The sequence below is a fragment of the Phragmites australis genome, chromosome 6 (genome assembly GCF_958298935.1).
Source record: "Phragmites australis chromosome 6, lpPhrAust1.1, whole genome shotgun sequence".
Taxonomy (NCBI): domain Eukaryota; kingdom Viridiplantae; phylum Streptophyta; class Magnoliopsida; order Poales; family Poaceae; genus Phragmites; species Phragmites australis.
In genome coordinates this window covers 1,133,478-1,149,121 of record NC_084926.1, presented here as the reverse complement: position 1 = coordinate 1,149,121, position 15,644 = coordinate 1,133,478, and the positions used below count along the sequence as shown (strand labels likewise).

The 15,644-nt window shown below is 48.4% G+C and overlaps 3 protein-coding genes across 3 annotated transcripts; all 3 read left to right on the top strand.

The window, feature by feature from the left end:
* Window positions 1–55: 55 nt before the first annotated feature.
* On the top strand, window positions 56–1,784 carry LOC133920941 (uncharacterized). Its single transcript, XM_062365595.1, has one exon. It carries the CDS (start codon window positions 615–617, stop codon window positions 1,422–1,424), a length of 810 nt encoding a protein of 269 aa, XP_062221579.1. The 5' UTR covers window positions 56–614; the 3' UTR covers window positions 1,425–1,784.
* Window positions 1,785–1,912: 128 nt separating this feature from the next.
* LOC133920940 (28 kDa ribonucleoprotein, chloroplastic) lies at window positions 1,913–5,804 on the top strand. The gene is made up of 4 exons (XM_062365594.1): window positions 1,913–2,537; window positions 3,239–3,340; window positions 3,437–3,709; window positions 4,114–5,804. The coding sequence occupies exons 1-4, from the start codon at window positions 2,052–2,054 to the stop codon at window positions 4,162–4,164; spliced, it is 912 nt and encodes a 303-aa protein (XP_062221578.1). The 5' UTR covers window positions 1,913–2,051; the 3' UTR covers window positions 4,165–5,804.
* Window positions 5,242–5,703, top strand: LOC133920763 (uncharacterized). Its single transcript, XM_062365357.1, has one exon. The coding sequence runs from the start codon at window positions 5,242–5,244 to the stop codon at window positions 5,701–5,703; it is 462 nt and encodes a 153-aa protein (XP_062221341.1).
* Window positions 5,805–15,644: the final 9,840 nt, after the last annotated feature.

The window sequence follows — 15,644 nt, the reverse complement described above, 5'->3', positions numbered from 1 at the left end:
TTGTGATGTCTAGAATGAACAGGTGTAAGTGACATTCTCCTGGTGAAGAGTGCTGGCGTGTGCTAATTTGTTGAATTGGCTGGAAGTGTTACAGCTTATACTGTTTAAATGGTGATGTGTGCTCATCGCTCAGGTCTCGATCCCGGTGTTTATGCACTTCATGGCGGGGTATAGTTTTAGATATGCAGCTTGATGCCTCCTCCGATCGCCCCCACCCGGCCGTGCCATTCGTTGCCCTCCATGGCCGGGCGGACGTGGAGGTCGTCCGCTGATGCACGGCTGCATCTGATGTGCCGAACGCATCAGGCCGCTGTGAATTGATATGGCCATTGTGAATTGATTTTGGGAGATCGGATGGCTAGATAGAGTAAATAGAGTGCTCGTGCTTTTGACAAATTCGACAGATATAAACTGTTGGAAAACATACCTTTTCAAATCCAACCTGGAATACCCCAAAAATACACGCAGCAGACCTGTGGGCAACTCTGCAACCAGCCTAAACTTGGTTGACATATAATTTTCCTCTTCGAAGGCCCGCACCACAAGTTTTTCTTGTTTCTTTGTAGTAATTCATTTGCCCGTCTCGTTCGACGTTTTGATCTCCAGCCGGCGCGATGTCGGCGGGAGGAGGGCACGGCGACGGCTGCTCGATGCCGCCGCTACTGTCTCCGTCCCCGTTCCACCTGCTGGAGGTCACCGTCATCTCGGCGCAGGACCTGCACCGCCGCCGACTCGGCCGCCGGGTGCGAGCGTACGCCGTGGCGTGGGCTGACGAGGCGCAGAAGCTGCGCACCGACGTGGAGCGCGCCGGCGGCGCCGTACCCACGTGGAACGACAGGTTCCTGTTCCGAGTGGACGACGCCTTCCTGCGTTCCGACACGGCAGCCGTCACCGTCGAGGTGCGCGGCGCCCGGAGCCTCCGCGCCGACCTCGTCCTCGGCTTTACGCGGATCGTGGTGAGCACGTTCGTGCGCACCTCCGGGCCGGTGCCCACCCACGGCCGGCAGGTGGCGGCGCTGCAGCTCCGGCGGCCGCGGTCGCTACGGCCGCAGGGCATCGTGAACGTGGCGGTGACGCTGCTGGACGCCGCCCACGCGTCGCGCACCGTGCCGCTCTACGACGCGCCTGATTCACCCGGCGCGTTCGCCGTGAAGGACCTCGTGATGCAGAGATCAGCGTCGCTGTGCAAGGTCGCCGAGGACAACGATCACGAGCCGGACGACGAGGACCAAAAGCCGGTAAGCGTTTATCACTCCGGGCGGCTGGACCCCAGGAGCGCGGACGTCGAGCAGAGGAAGCTGGAGCTAACGCTCGAGAAGTGGAAGGCGGACCTATCGCCGGGCCGGAGGGAGGACGGCCGCGGCGGCCTGCGGAGGCGAGGCCGGGTATCGTGCTTCCGCGGCAGCGGCGAGTGGGACAGGTAACAACGATCATCCAAGCTCTGGACGGCCCAGGACGCGCGCGGTTGATGCATGCATGGGCTGCATAGAAAGCAGCGCGGCAGGAAGCGCATGTAACATTGGTGAGTAGATGAAGTCCGGAACAGACGGAATCGACACCGTTGAATTGGTGATCGAATTGTTAACCACAAATTGATCATGGAATTAGCTGTTTTGAGTTTGAACGCCCTAACTAAAGATTAGCTTGCAGCGACACTGAACATGGAAAATGCGTTGCAGAAAATTGCTGTGATTGTGCACAAAGTAGAATCTTTGATATTTTAGCACGTGATCCTATACGGAAACAAACACAAAATGGAAAGAAATAATACTGTTATGACTTTAGTATGCCATGACTCTTTTAATCTTTAAACTTCGTATTTTCGATATTTTTTTAAAAAACAAGAACCACAGAAAAAGGGCCCACGTGTCAATGGCTCGTTTCACACCACCACTTATCCCCTCTTCCGTCATCCCTTCCCACTGGCCTTGCGCCCCTCCACATCACACGCTCACCGCGACGAAGGCGAGAGGGAGCCAGTCAGCCAGCTCGTTTCTGTACACCCAGGACTGTACAGTATCCCCGTCCCTCTCCTCCACCTTGCAGAAACCATGGCCAACTCCTGCCTCTCCACCGCCGCGCACGCGGCGCTGCGCCTGCCCTGCCCCAAGCTCTTGGCCGACGCCGCCGGGACGCAGCTCCAGTACGCGTCCGTGTTCCCGCGCCCGGCGGCGCGCTCGCACCTGCACCGCCGCCTCCTCGTCGACCACGTCACCGCGCCCGTGGTGCCCGTGGCGCGGAGGCGCGGGCTCGCGGTCACCGCGATGGTGTCGCAGGAGGAGGCCGCGGCCACGGCTGTCGAGGAGGAGGTCGCCGAGGGACAGTTGCAAGAGCAAGACGACGAGCAGGAACAAGACGGGGTCGTCGAGGCTAGCTCGGACGAGGGCGGCGGCAAGGAGGAGGGCGAGGGCGGCCCGTCGGAGGAGGAGGTGAGCACTACCACCACCAAGCTGTACTTTGGGAACCTGCCGTACAACTGCGACAGCGCGCTGCTCGCCGGCATTGTGCAGGACTACGCCAGCCCGGAGATGGTCGAGGTACGTGAACTGTTTACAGAAATGCTTAGCTGCAATCAGATGTCCGCGTAAGAATGTGCGTGTGCTTCTATAAAATTAAGGGGCAAAACAAACTTTGCAGGTGCATCAATCAGATGTCCACGTAAGAATTAAAACAGTATGTTACTGAAATATTTTAGTAAGATTCTTTATGTAGTTTGAATTACAACCAGTTGCAGTTTTGATTCGAGCCTGTTGGTTGATGGCCATAACTTACCACACTTTTGTGCCATAAGTGTGGTGGACAAATCGTTCACTACAACTGTGACAAATTTTGCAATAAAACTAAGTTTATGACAAATGTATCCGACCAGAGAGAAGGTTTGGCGCGTCATAATTGTGCAACAAAGCAAACACGTGTCTTAATCGGTGAAGTTTGGCTACCTAAGGTGTGGCCAACTGCGGCAAGTAACCAAACATATTCATTTGCAGATTGCGCACTCACAGCAGTGGTTATTTCGATTGACAGCTCGAGCCTTCAGAATGTCATTTCATAAAAAACACACCTTTTTTTTAGGTGCAAAACGCACAACTTAATCAAACAGAGACCCTGTGGACCCTATTTCTAGACAGTTGTTCCTAGAACAAATTAAAGAGGAGAAGCCATTCGCCCAATCGGTAGTTTGTTGCTCACGAGACCTGTCCGAGACTGGATAATTTGATCTCAAGACTTCCATTTTTAGGTGTTGTACGATCGGACCACGGGGAGAAGCCGAGGGTTCGCCTTCGTGACGATGACCACCGTTCAAGACTGCGAGCTAGTTATCAAGAACCTCGACGGCAGCGTAAGTATTGTACTCTCAGCTACCACAATGCTAGTAGCATTTCCATCACCAATCGACTTCGTCTGTGATGGGCTTTGATCTCCCTTGGATCATCAGCTGTACGGTGGCCGCACGATGAAGGTGAACTTCGCCGACCGGCCGAAGCCCAAGCTGCCGCTGTACCCAGAGACCGAGCACAAGCTCTTCGTCGGCAACCTGTCCTGGACGGTCACCTCGGAGATGCTCACGGAGGCGTTCCAGAGGTGCGGCAACGTGGTCGGCGCGCGGGTGCTCTACGACGGGGAGACCGGCCGCTCCCGGGGCTACGGCTTCGTCTGCTACTCCACCAAGGAGGAGATGGACGAGGCTCTCTCCTCGCTCAACGGAATGGTACGTAATGCGTATTCCACAGTATAGATTTGTCCTGCTTGATTTGTCAAAAACTTGCTCATATGTGTCTCTGAAATACACTTGTTAAGCTTTTCGAATCCAGCATAATCAAGCTGATGATTCAAGTAAACCTGTTCAGCTTTGCAACATAGACATCAATGGAGGAACGCATTCAGATAAACGTATTGTGCTGAAATATGTTTGCTGAGTAGTACAAATTAAAACACTGCAAAACGAATTTGTTTTCATGAATCTTTTGTTCGTATAATTGTAAGACTTAGTTTTACCTGTCGTTTCTTTCGACTGAATAAATGAGCATACTTTTTTCTTAACTAAAATTCCTCGAGTGTTCGTTGATATAAATATGCAGAATACATTGAGCTGACTAGTGATGTGTCTTTCAGGAAATGGAAGGCAGGGAGATCAGGGTCAACTTGGCCCTTGGAAAAAAGTAGTAGAGTTCAGATAGGAGAAAGTTGCCTTAGATATGTGATTCTCCCTTCCAATGCGAGTTGAAAGCAAGCAAGGGGGCGACGCTTACTCATGGAAGCGCATTGCAACAGCAAGCACAGGAGAGGACATCTTTCAGATTCAACATTGCAGAAATGCAGACATGATATATCATGCATTTTTTTTAAGCTGCCCTCAGATGTATATCTATTGAAGACTGCTCATACCTTGTGAATTGTGATTCGACGATTTTGAGATGCTGGTTACCGGAGGTTCATAGACTCATAGTTCCATCCTTTTGCTTGCTGGAACGGAAATTATCTTTCTTTCCATTGGAACTGAAATTTTCAATCTGCCTGCACTTCCTTTTGCTGTTTGATTGTCCAATGTGATGGGTGAACATTATGCAACTGTTATGCTTCTTCCTGTAATTATTCTAGCAGACATTTTGTTGGATCCACGCAGAGTTGAAGCTGCTGTTTGGCGCATCAACTAAAGATTACACTGTTACTGAACGATTTCATAGACTGAAGTCTGAAACTGTCAGCTGGGTATCACGTACGCGAATGACAATACTGACTGGTGCCGCAAAAACAAGAGAGCAAGAATGTCTGGAGATCATTATCCATAGTCCATAAACGCACAATTCCGGCTTCTGAGAAAATCTTGGTTGCTCCAGTTAAAGTGCCGGACAAAATTCAGAATTTTCTCGTCATCTCAATTTCAGCCATACAACTGAATAATTCCTTACCAGAGCCAAATTTCTTCCGTTTACAACCTTTACAAACCTACGAGATTCTAATGATTTCTCGAGAATAAGCAGGATCGTGACATACATATATACGTTATACGTAGACAGTTCCTCTATCAAACTCAACTGAAAAATGATGAGAGATTTTCTTTCTCACAGAAAAAAAAGAGAGAATAAGAACAACGAAGGGAGAGCCACATGTGTTTGTTTGCGTGGCATGCTCGCATCTCGTTGGCGCCAGGCGCAACCACCAGTCCACCACATCCTGCACCAGACAGCCTCCGCGCCACTCACCACTCCGCACGCCTGAGCGACCAGAGGTTTCTCCACCATGGCCATCTCCACCGCCTGCAGCATCCGCCTCCACGCCGCACCCGCGGCCCACCGCCGTCGCCGCGTCGTTGCCTCCGCCGCCGCATCCGCCGTGCGGTTCGATCGGCGCTCGGCCGTCCTCCTCCTGCTGTCCGCCGCGGGGGCCGCGCCGGCGGCGGTACCTCCCGCGAATGCGGCGTCCATCGGGCTCTTCGGCATCCGGAAGAAGCTGGAGCGGGCGGAGGAGGCAGCGGCGGAGGTGGTGAGGGAGGTGGAGGAGGCCGCTGTTGAGGCGGCAGAGATCGGCGGGGAAGCGGTGAAGGAGGCGAAGGATGTCGGCGGCGAAGGCCTGCAGCTGGTGGCCGGCGCGGAGCTCGCCGGAGACGGGCTGGTGCAGGCCGCGGTGGTTGCCGGCGCCGAGGCCCTCGGGGTCGTCGTGGGCTTGTCCGTGGTCAGCGGCATCCTACGGCCCGAAACATAGATGCTGTCCTGTATGTGGTCTGTTGTTTAGGCCCATCAAGTGTTTGGGCTTAGTACTGAACTCCTATTATTAATTTTTAATAATTTTCTGTTGTGAATTAATATCGGATAAGTCTTTGTTGTAATATGTGCGATATAACGAGCATATATATACATATTCCAATAAAAAAAACACGAGTAGAAGGAAACACATGACAAATAAATGAATATGAGTGACATAACTGTCATAACACGAGCACAGAAAATATTAATCATGTATTTAAAACTGAACTGAACTTGATGTGGTATTAAAATGACTCTCAGAGGATTCTTGTCAGCTGGCTCCAGATCATTAAAGATAAACTCCCACACTGACCTATTAACCATATCACAAATTAAACTAGAATATGAGATCACACCTAGATAACAACCTTGATATGCAATTCTCTGAATTCTACAAACTCTGGACAGAATTACAAAAAGTATTATAACTGAAAACCAGAATTCAGCACTTAGGCAACTCTCTGTTCTCACAAGATAGAAGTTCAGAACACTAGCACCTCCCTGCGCAAGTGATAGAATGGAGTACACAAGCATCTCCAAGCAACAGATTGCAAAGCAATCTTCACAAACGTGCTGAACACAGAGACAGTTACCACTCAAGCCCAGGAGTACAAGCAAATAGGCAGTGACAGACAACTAAAATCAGAATCGGCTAACAGGAGATCAATGTTCACATAAGCAAACTGAAAATCCTATCACTGCCTATGCCAATTGCAAACAGAGAATCAAGGTTGTATCTATTGTACTCAACATCCTAGTTCAATTCCAATGAAATTAATCATCACTGAGAAAGTATACCAGGCATCCAACAGTTCAGATCAGAGGGAGAAGAAAAGCTCACAGTGAGATATGTTGGAACGAGCTGGTGAGTGAGGCAAGGCACGGCTCAGTTGCCGCAGTCCGAGAAATCCAACCACCCACCGTTGCCGCCGGAGGGAGGGATGACGGAGATACAATACCTCGATCGCACAGCCACTGCAGTGCGGGCGAGCCTTGGCAGCGCAGCTCCGGCCACCAACAAGTCACCTTCCTAGTGCCGCAAGAGCTTCAGCCGAATCACAGTTGGAGCTCGAGCTCCAAATTGCCAAAGCTCAAATCATAGAGGGCAGAGAGGGGAATGAGAAAATGTGAGATGCCCAAGTTTTCCTCTGTTCCGAATCAACTCATAGCCGCAATAGAAAAAAGGGAAGGCCGGCAGCATCCTCACGGCGCAAAGGGGCCATGCCCTCCAAACCCTACGCGCGCACCTTCCCATCGGGCTGCTCCATGTGCATCAAACGGCCAGCACACGCCTGGTCGACGCCCAGCTCGGCCCTGAGCTGCGAGATGCCCGGAGAGGCAGTTTCTGCCGCCGCCATGCCCTCTCCCCCGAAGGGGATTTTTTCCTTTTCTTCACCCTGTCAGCCAGCACCCCTTAGGGCACACCAGACAAGGGCCTGAGCCCAAAACCAATAAGAAGGCCCAGCTGCTAATGAAATTCGGCCCAAAGAAGCAATTATCACATTAAAATTTCTAGAGAATATACAACAGTCTTTGCCACAGATACAACTTTGTGGAAATCAGATCTTCCACATTTCATATATTTTACCTTTCTTGATTGCTCTCTCACTTTCAATTTCTGATGAACTTGCTAACGCACCACGAGTCGCACTAGATACAAAACGCGCGAGCCCCGTAGTCTGGCGTCATCTCCTCACTGTTCACGAGCCCCTCCAGAGTCATCCCCACCTGTGCTACTGTCCACCCAATTTATGTATACTCTTAGATTGATCTTCACTGTTATCTACCTATAGCGCCGAGTTTATTTATATGGTGTGTTGTCTCCTACACTTCGCCTATAGTGCTGGCTTTTTTTGAGAGGATGTGTCGCCGTCCGCACGTTATCTACCATGGAAGTCGCCTTTGTCAAACTTTTTTACACAAAAGGCACTATACGAGAATTATTTTTATCCTCTCATAAATCGGTCACCATTTTGATCATGCTCATAGCGTTACTACGGATGATCAACTCTAGATGATATGGTCTCCTCCACCCTTATATCCAAGTACTCGCAATTCTCCTCCCTCCTACATGATTATGTTGTAAATTTCATGTATGCAAAACTTTATTTTATTATGCTATATTATTTTATTTATTCAGATTGCTATATTCTTAATTAATTTTACGTACATAAAACACATGTGTAGTTGCTAGTATGTGCTCGGAGGGAGTAGCTCTGAAACTTCTAACCCCCTAATGTTTTTTTATTCTCAGCTTGCTAATGGATGTAGATGGATACCAACTTAAAAGAGTTTCTCTCCTCTACCCACTTAGCATGTGTGGATGTGAGAACTAGAAGAACACAGAGTGTGCTCACTCGCCTCGCGGGGGTGCGAGCGTATGGCACAAAATGATCGATATTCAAACAGTAGTTGAGCATGCTCATGAGATTCAGTGCATTGTAAAAGAGCTCGAGCTCCTAAAGTGTACCTTATCCGATAAGTTTATGGCTAGGGGCATCATTGTCAAATTACCTCCCTCGTGGAGGAATTTTGCCACTGCTCTAAAACACAAGAGATAAGATATTTCTGTTGAGAATCTGATCGTGTCTCTTGACGTTGAGGAGAAAGCTCAAGTTAAGGATGTGCATAACGGATGCGATGGACAGTCTAGCGCAAATATGGTGCAATAGTCCTCTAATGGTAAGTACAAAGGGAAAAATAATAAGATCAAACAAACTACCACTTTAAGAAGAAGAAGAAGAACAAAAATGATAAACCTTGCTCCATGTGCGATGAGATTGGCTATTAGGCCAGAGATTGCCAAGACCATAAATGAAGAAACATTAATCAAGAGAAGAACATTAAGTTTGTCAACGTGACCATTGGCAACACTGGAGATGAAACTTGTAACATCCTGAGTTTTAACATGTGAATTAATTGCAAATTTTGCTCCAAATTAAAACTTTTTATGATCAATTAAGTCAACTAAAATCAAGAAAAAATACATATTCAAATATATTAAGTTGATTATGTGTTCTAAAATGCACTAGAATTATTTCCAAAATAATCCTTGTATTAAATTAATTTATATGCATTGGTTTATAGTTTTTTTTCTTTGTGTAGATATTTGAAATTGAATGTCTCTCAATTGCAAATCTACTCTTAGATTATAGTCAGCTCAATTTCAATTTGAATTCAAATCTTTTGATACAAATCATCTTTAAAATCTCAAGATCCAAATCCAAATCACAATTCAAATGTCCCTATTTGAATTTATGCAAAGACCAAACTCAAATCCAAATTCAAATAATCTGTTTTGAATCCATCCCAAAACCAATTTCCCTTTTTCTTTTTTCTTTTCCCCTTCTCTTTTCTCTCTCTCGGGTCGATTTCCCCTCTCCTTTCTCATTTGCGTGGCCCAGCTGGCCCGGCTCCCTTCCCCCTTTCTTCTTTTGCGCCTGGGCCGCAACCACGCTGCCGGCCCAGCTCTCGCGTGCGTCAGCCCGCTAGCGTGCCCCGCGCTCGCGCGCGCTGCGCCAACCACGTGTCGCCTATCCCGCGTTGTTATTTGATTTTCCATTTGGTGCTATTTGATTCTTCTCTAGTATAGCTCGCAATTGATCGTAGTCGTAATTGTAGAGTTGTCAGAGTTTTACGAGCATTGCGCAGGGAGCATCAAGAGCGAGGAAGATCTTGACTTCAACCAAGATTTAGAACAAAACATCGGAGAAAGCAAGTCATATCTCCTTGATTGTATTGGAACTAAAATATGACTTATTATCGCATGTGTTATGTATCGTATTTTCTTTAAAACTGTCTGTAGTAGTTAATCCTATTAACATTTGTCATGCTATAAATGTTATCATCCAAAATACATATCACTCTAGGATTACTTGTTGTTATCTGTATTAATAACATAAGACACCTTGATATCTAGCATGCTTAGGAGATAAGATTTACTATTATCAATGATAACTCATACACCATAAATCCTTGATGTTTGTGAAATCCTTGATGTCACGTGGGATGTGGAGAGTGGTGTATAAAAATAGGTGAAAATTGTTTTGGTGGGGGCAGGTGGAGTGGTACTCTTGATGAGGATACTCTTGTGGGCTTGAGTCACCTCTGTGGTGTTCATTGCTAGAAGATATCTGCCCCGACTGCTTAAGCATCGAGTCATTGCGTCGTTTGGTCTAGCCACCCCGTGCAACCATGTGTCCTGAATGGCCATGACATGACTTTTCTTCACCGTACTGAGTTGGGTATCATACTAGTAGGCTAAGAGCAGCGAGCAATCAAGTGACTATATGGCCCTTTGTCTTTATGTGCAGAGACTAGCAAATGATTAAAAAGGGAACCTAGTGTTCAGTACAAGACCACTAATACTTCGAGGTAAATCTCGTAGAAAATCTCGGCAGGAAAGGTGATTGAAGTGTCTCGGTATGATTCGCTCCTCTGCTTCTGACGTTTGGAGACTGAGCATATCGCGTGGATACAGTGTACAACATCTACAGAGTGTAAACTTATTCGAATAGCCATGTCCACGATCGTAGACATGCGAAAGCAGCAATCGCGTTGACTAGACTCCGGGTGTGTGTCTTGATGAGTGAGTGTGTCGACTAGATGTCCGTGTGATGAGGTTACTGGCTCAATCCGCCAGAAGTTGTGTGGTACTAGTGGTACACCAGATGTGACGATAGGGACTATGAAGCGAGATGTAACCCCTCACAGAACTAAAAACCCCATATATAGCTTGTTACCTGGTTTTGAACTATTTGAACTATCTTAAAGTTCATTCTAGATGATAAAATTGGATGCCTACATAAAATTGCTTTGCGCTAACTAAAATCGTAAAGTCGCATCTTTGAATTACCCTTTTATGCATCTATCTACCAATTGAAGTAGTATAGGGTTTGTTGAGTACCTTTCGTACTCACTCTTGCTGTCATTCAGATGAGTAAGTTTGTAGGACCCGCGTTACCGGGATCTCCTGTGCCTCCTGTATCAGTCCCTGGATTACGTAGCTGATACGCACAGTACAACAGTTGTAGTATTATAGTCAAACTTCGTACAATACATTAACGTACAGTGTACTTTAAGTTACAAACCATATTGTCCCTTACAAATATGGCCTAGCGGCCTTCATGAAAAGCACAGCGGAAAAGGACCCAAGCCACAAGCAGCGAGGGTGAGAACACGACACTTAGACTACTCTTCGTCTCCGGCTTCGCCCCCGGCAATGTCGGCATTATCTTCTTCATCTGAATGACAACAAGAGTGAGTACAAAAGGTACTTAGCAAGCCCTATACTACTTTCAAGGGTTTGATAGATGCATAATGATGTATTTCAAGGATAAGGCTTTACGGAATAGTTTTAGCGTAAAGCAATTTATGCAGGTATTCAGTTGTATCATCAATGATTAACTTTAAAACCGTTTTAATAGTTCAAAACCAGTAACAAGTTTTATCTGGGAGTTTTCGGTCCTGGGAGGGGCTATACCTCACTCCTCAGTCCCTTTTTACCACATCTGGTGCACACCTAGTACCACACAGCCTCTGGCGATATCGAGCCAGGAAACATCACCATACGGACATCTAGTCCACCCACTCACTCATCAAGACACACGCACCCTGAGTCTAGTCAACGTGATTGCTGCTTTCGCATGTCCATAACCGTGGACACGGCTATTCGAATAGTTTTACACTCTGCAGAGGTTGTACAACTTTACCCATGCGATATGCTCAGCCTTCCACTGTTGCATGCAGGGGAGCGAATCATACCGAGACCCTCCATAACACCTTTCCTGCCGGGCTTTTCCACGAGACACGCCCAAGTACCAGAGCTGCATGCTTCCGAAGGCCAGCATCCCTTTTTAAGCCTTGGCCGGTACTAGAAACCTCCAAGCATGCAGGACAGGATAGTACTTGCCTGCTCGTTGCTCTCAGCCTCCTGGTAGGATGTCCGACCCAGTCCAGTGAAAGGAAAGTCAAGTTCTGCCCATACAGGACGTATGGTTGTACGTAGTGGCTAGGCTAGACGGGTCGCAATGACTCGGTCCTTAAGCGGCCGGGGTGGGCATCTCCCAGCACGAGTATTTCCACAATACCACATGCCCCCAAGAGCATCCCCTCCCACAGAGGACTACTCTACCTGCCCCCGTCAAAATAGTTTTCACCAGTTTTCACACATCTCCCACCATAACCCACACACCATCAAGGATCTCACATCTATCACAGAATTCATATCCATCAAGATTCATGGCATGACTTTAATACTGGATAATGGTAATTTGTCACCTCCGAGGAGATGCAGTTTAAAAGCGACACCTCTGAGGAGACGTATTCAATCCTAAGCATGCTAGATATCAAGACGTCTTCCATCGTTAATATATATAACAATAGGTAATCCTAGGGTGATATGTATTCTGGGTGAAGTTCGTTATGGCATGGCAGTGTTGATAGGATTAACTACTACAAACAATTGCAAAAGCATAATACATAGCACCTGCAGTAGTATTCCCAGTTTTAGTTGAGCATGTAGATTATCGGAAAACATAGGTTCAATATGATCAAGGAAAATAGGACTTACCTTCTCCGGAGTTCTCCTCTTGATTTTGGTCAAAGTCAGGATCCTCTTCAGCCTGAATAATCCCAGCACAGATCTCGCAAAACAAATGTCCTTGTTCCCGCTCTTGCTCCTCTGTAATTCACAACTACGATCAACACGGCTAAACTAAAGAAGAACCGATTAATACCAATTGAAAAGCCAAACAAGTCCTAACGAACACCACGAGGTGATCAATGAGTAGATCTTGATTTTTGATGAATTTCGGCGAAAGAATCGCCGAAATCGGAGCCAGAACGGAGAAGTTACGGTTCTGAGAATATTTAAATCTAGAAAACATGGAAAGACACTATTCATGGGTGGGGCCCACTGAACAGTGAAAGGGGCCCATATGAACAGTGACCAGGTGGGGCCCACTTGGGCTCCATCCGGGCCTGGATGGGCCGGGCCTGGGCCTAGGCCGAGCTCAGATCTACAGTAATGGGCCAGCATAGTGCGGCCTACAGAGTCATCGGGCCGGCGGCCTATGGCCTCTAGAACCTGGGCCGGCCCAGGGGGCATGGCCCATTTGCGGTACAGGCCGGCCTGGCCGACTGGCCGACCGGTGGGCCAAGCGGGGGTGCGCGGCAGGGCAGCCCACGACGCACGCGCGCAGTGTGCGACGGAGGGGAGGGGATTTGGCGTCGGCGGCGAGGGCTACGACGGCGTGGCGCGGAGAAGCTCGCCGGTGACGAGTCTTCGCTAGGGTTTCGCCGCGAGAGCTAGACGCCGGGGCACTACGCGGCATGACGAACTCGACTGACTGCACGACGACGACAGTGAGCGGCGGCGGCGGTGTCAGATCAGTGCCGGAGGGGGAAGCGACGGCGCGGCAAAATTTGGCAGCACCTCCCCTGCATGGGGAGGCGTTCTTCCTGCAAGAAAACGGGGCTCTAGGTCCCGAAGACCTTGGCACGATGGCCGGAGAACACACATACTACGCAGGCACGCGCCGGCGGCGACCAGACGCTGCGGCGGGAGAAAAATGCTCAGCGGCGCGCGACTAATAGCCTCTAAAGGGCTCGGAAACTTCCACTAACTAGCCTAGGGGGATCCTAGGGGGCAAGGGGCTCACCGGAACGGCAGGGACGAGACGAAGGCCGGCGGCGAGTTGCGAAGAGCGGTGGCAACGCTTGCGGCTCCTCTTCGCGGACGGCTTGCGTCGGTTTCTGACGAACGGGAGGCGGCACGGGAACGGCGTTCGACCTCCGATACTCCTTGACAGCCCGTCGGTGGTGTCGACTAATCGGCGAACGATGGTGGCGTAGATTGAGACGGAGGCGGCGGTGATTTGGGCAGCGGTGTGGATGAGGTACGGTGGGGGGGCGAAAAAGGGGAAAAAAAAGGGGAGCCAGAGGCTCATATTTATAGCCGGAGGGGAGCGGGGCAGCGGCAATGGCGCGAGCACGCGGCGCATTGTGCTGGCCCGGTGAGTACGGCGGCGAGCGGCGTGGAGGGCAGCGAGGCGCGCGGCGTGGCAGCTTCGCGCTGCTTTGGTATGGGCGCGGGCGCAGAAGTCTCCGCAGCAGGGCATGGGCGAGTGGCGCTGTGAGAGGGAGGGGGAGAGAGAAGAGAGAGCGGTAGCTCAGGGAAGTGAAGGACGGCGGTGAGCGGCGTCCTCACTGGCGGCGGGAGAAAGGAGAGAGGAGAGAGGAGGCGCTTGGTCGGGCGGCTGGATGACGCGTGTCGCGGCGAACGGCTAAGAGGAAGGCGTACACGGGCGCGGACGCCTTCGTGCGCAGGCGTGCCAGCGGCCGAGACGTGTGGCGGGCTGGGCCGAAAGACGGCCCAGGCGTGGGGATAGGAAGGGCGGGGCGGCCGAATGGGCTGGGAGACGGTATGGGCCGCGCCAAGGAAAAGAAGAGAGGCCGATGTGGGCTAAGGGAGAAGAAAGGAAAAGAAACCGGCCCATGGGGAAAATTAGAGAAGTAAAGAGAGAAGAGAAAAAGAAAGAGAGAAACAAACATGAAGTTTGAAAGAATTCAATTTGGCAATTTTTGAATTTGGAATCCTGACTTTGGATTAAGATCAACTTCAATTAAATTGAAGTTGATTCATTTTGGATATCCGGTTTAAAGGGGATTTGAATCTAAAATTGATTTTTGAGCTGACCAGAATCTAAGAGTAGGTTTGAGTTGAGAGACATTCACTTCAAACCTCCACACAAAGAATCATAAAATCCAATAATGCATGACAGTCAACCTAATGCAGTGATCTTGCTAGAATTTGCACTGGTAAACTTTGGAACAACTAGTCAACTCCATACCTCCAACATGTGTGAAGGTGTATGTACTGGCATACATACACATCCCTGTACATGTACTAGCTTACTTAATTATCCTCAAAAAGTTTTAATTTGGAGCTAATTCTGTAATTATACAATATGCTAAACACAGGGTGTTACAAAGTTGGTGCCGACTTCACCAGAGGTGCAGGCGAGGATGAATAGTAGTTGTAGAAGTCGTGTTCGCACCCTAGCTGCTTGTGGCTATGGGGTCCTTGCTTTTTGCTTTATTTTTTTGCCGTTTGTCCAGGTTTGTATTATACTATATGGTTTGTAAACTTTTTGTACTTTAAATCTTAATATTTATATACGAAGTTTGATTGTGATACTACAATTGTTACACTGTTGGTATCAGCTACTTGATCCAGAGATTGATACATTAGGCATAGGAGAACCCGGGTTCGGGGTCTGACAGAACTAGCAGGTATGGTAATTTACCTATTGTTTTTTCAATGAATCGATCTACCAGTAAGTAGATTAATACTTGGGCTAATGTACACGTGTGTGCTGATAGTTCAATGTTCTCTTCATATCAGACCACTTGGGATTCTTCCTTCTTAATGGGGAATGGATCTCGTGCTTCTATTCACGGTGTTGGTACGATAGATCTGAAATTTACTTTGAGAAAGATTATTCAGCTGAGGAACATGCAGCATGTCACTTCAATAAACAAGAATATAATTGGCGGTTCCTTTCTCTGTAGAGACGAGTTTTAGGTGGTACTCGGGTCCAATAAAGTAGTCATGTCAAAACATGAACTTTTTATTGGTAAAGGTTATGAGTGTGGAGGCTTGTTCCACTTTTCTCTTTTTAGTTTCTGCAACAAATATGTGAACCATATTTGTGGTAATATTAATAGAGATGAGACTAGTGTTTGACACTCACGGTTATGTCACATAAACTTTGGTTATATGACTCGACTTTACAGCTTGAATTTAATTCTGAATTTTCCATTGCTAAAAGTTCTAAGTACCAAAGTTGTGAGCAATCTAAGCAACATCGTAAGCCTCACAAGGCAATCGAGGAGAGA

Bases quoted from the DNA above. Each gene is read 5' to 3' on its own strand.
- LOC133920941 (XM_062365595.1), top strand. From the start codon at position 615: ATGTCGGCGGGAGGAGGGCACGGCGACGGCTGCTCGATGCCGCCGCTA.
- LOC133920940 (XM_062365594.1), top strand. From the start codon at position 2,052: ATGGCCAACTCCTGCCTCTCCACCGCCGCGCACGCGGCGCTGCGCCTG. The intron at 2,538-3,238 runs GTACGTGAACTG...TTCCATTTTTAG, and splicing joins CCAGCCCGGAGATGGTCGAG to GTGTTGTACGATCGGACCAC. The intron at 3,341-3,436 runs GTAAGTATTGTA...TTGGATCATCAG, and splicing joins TCAAGAACCTCGACGGCAGC to CTGTACGGTGGCCGCACGAT.
- LOC133920763 (XM_062365357.1), top strand. From the start codon at position 5,242: ATGGCCATCTCCACCGCCTGCAGCATCCGCCTCCACGCCGCACCCGCG.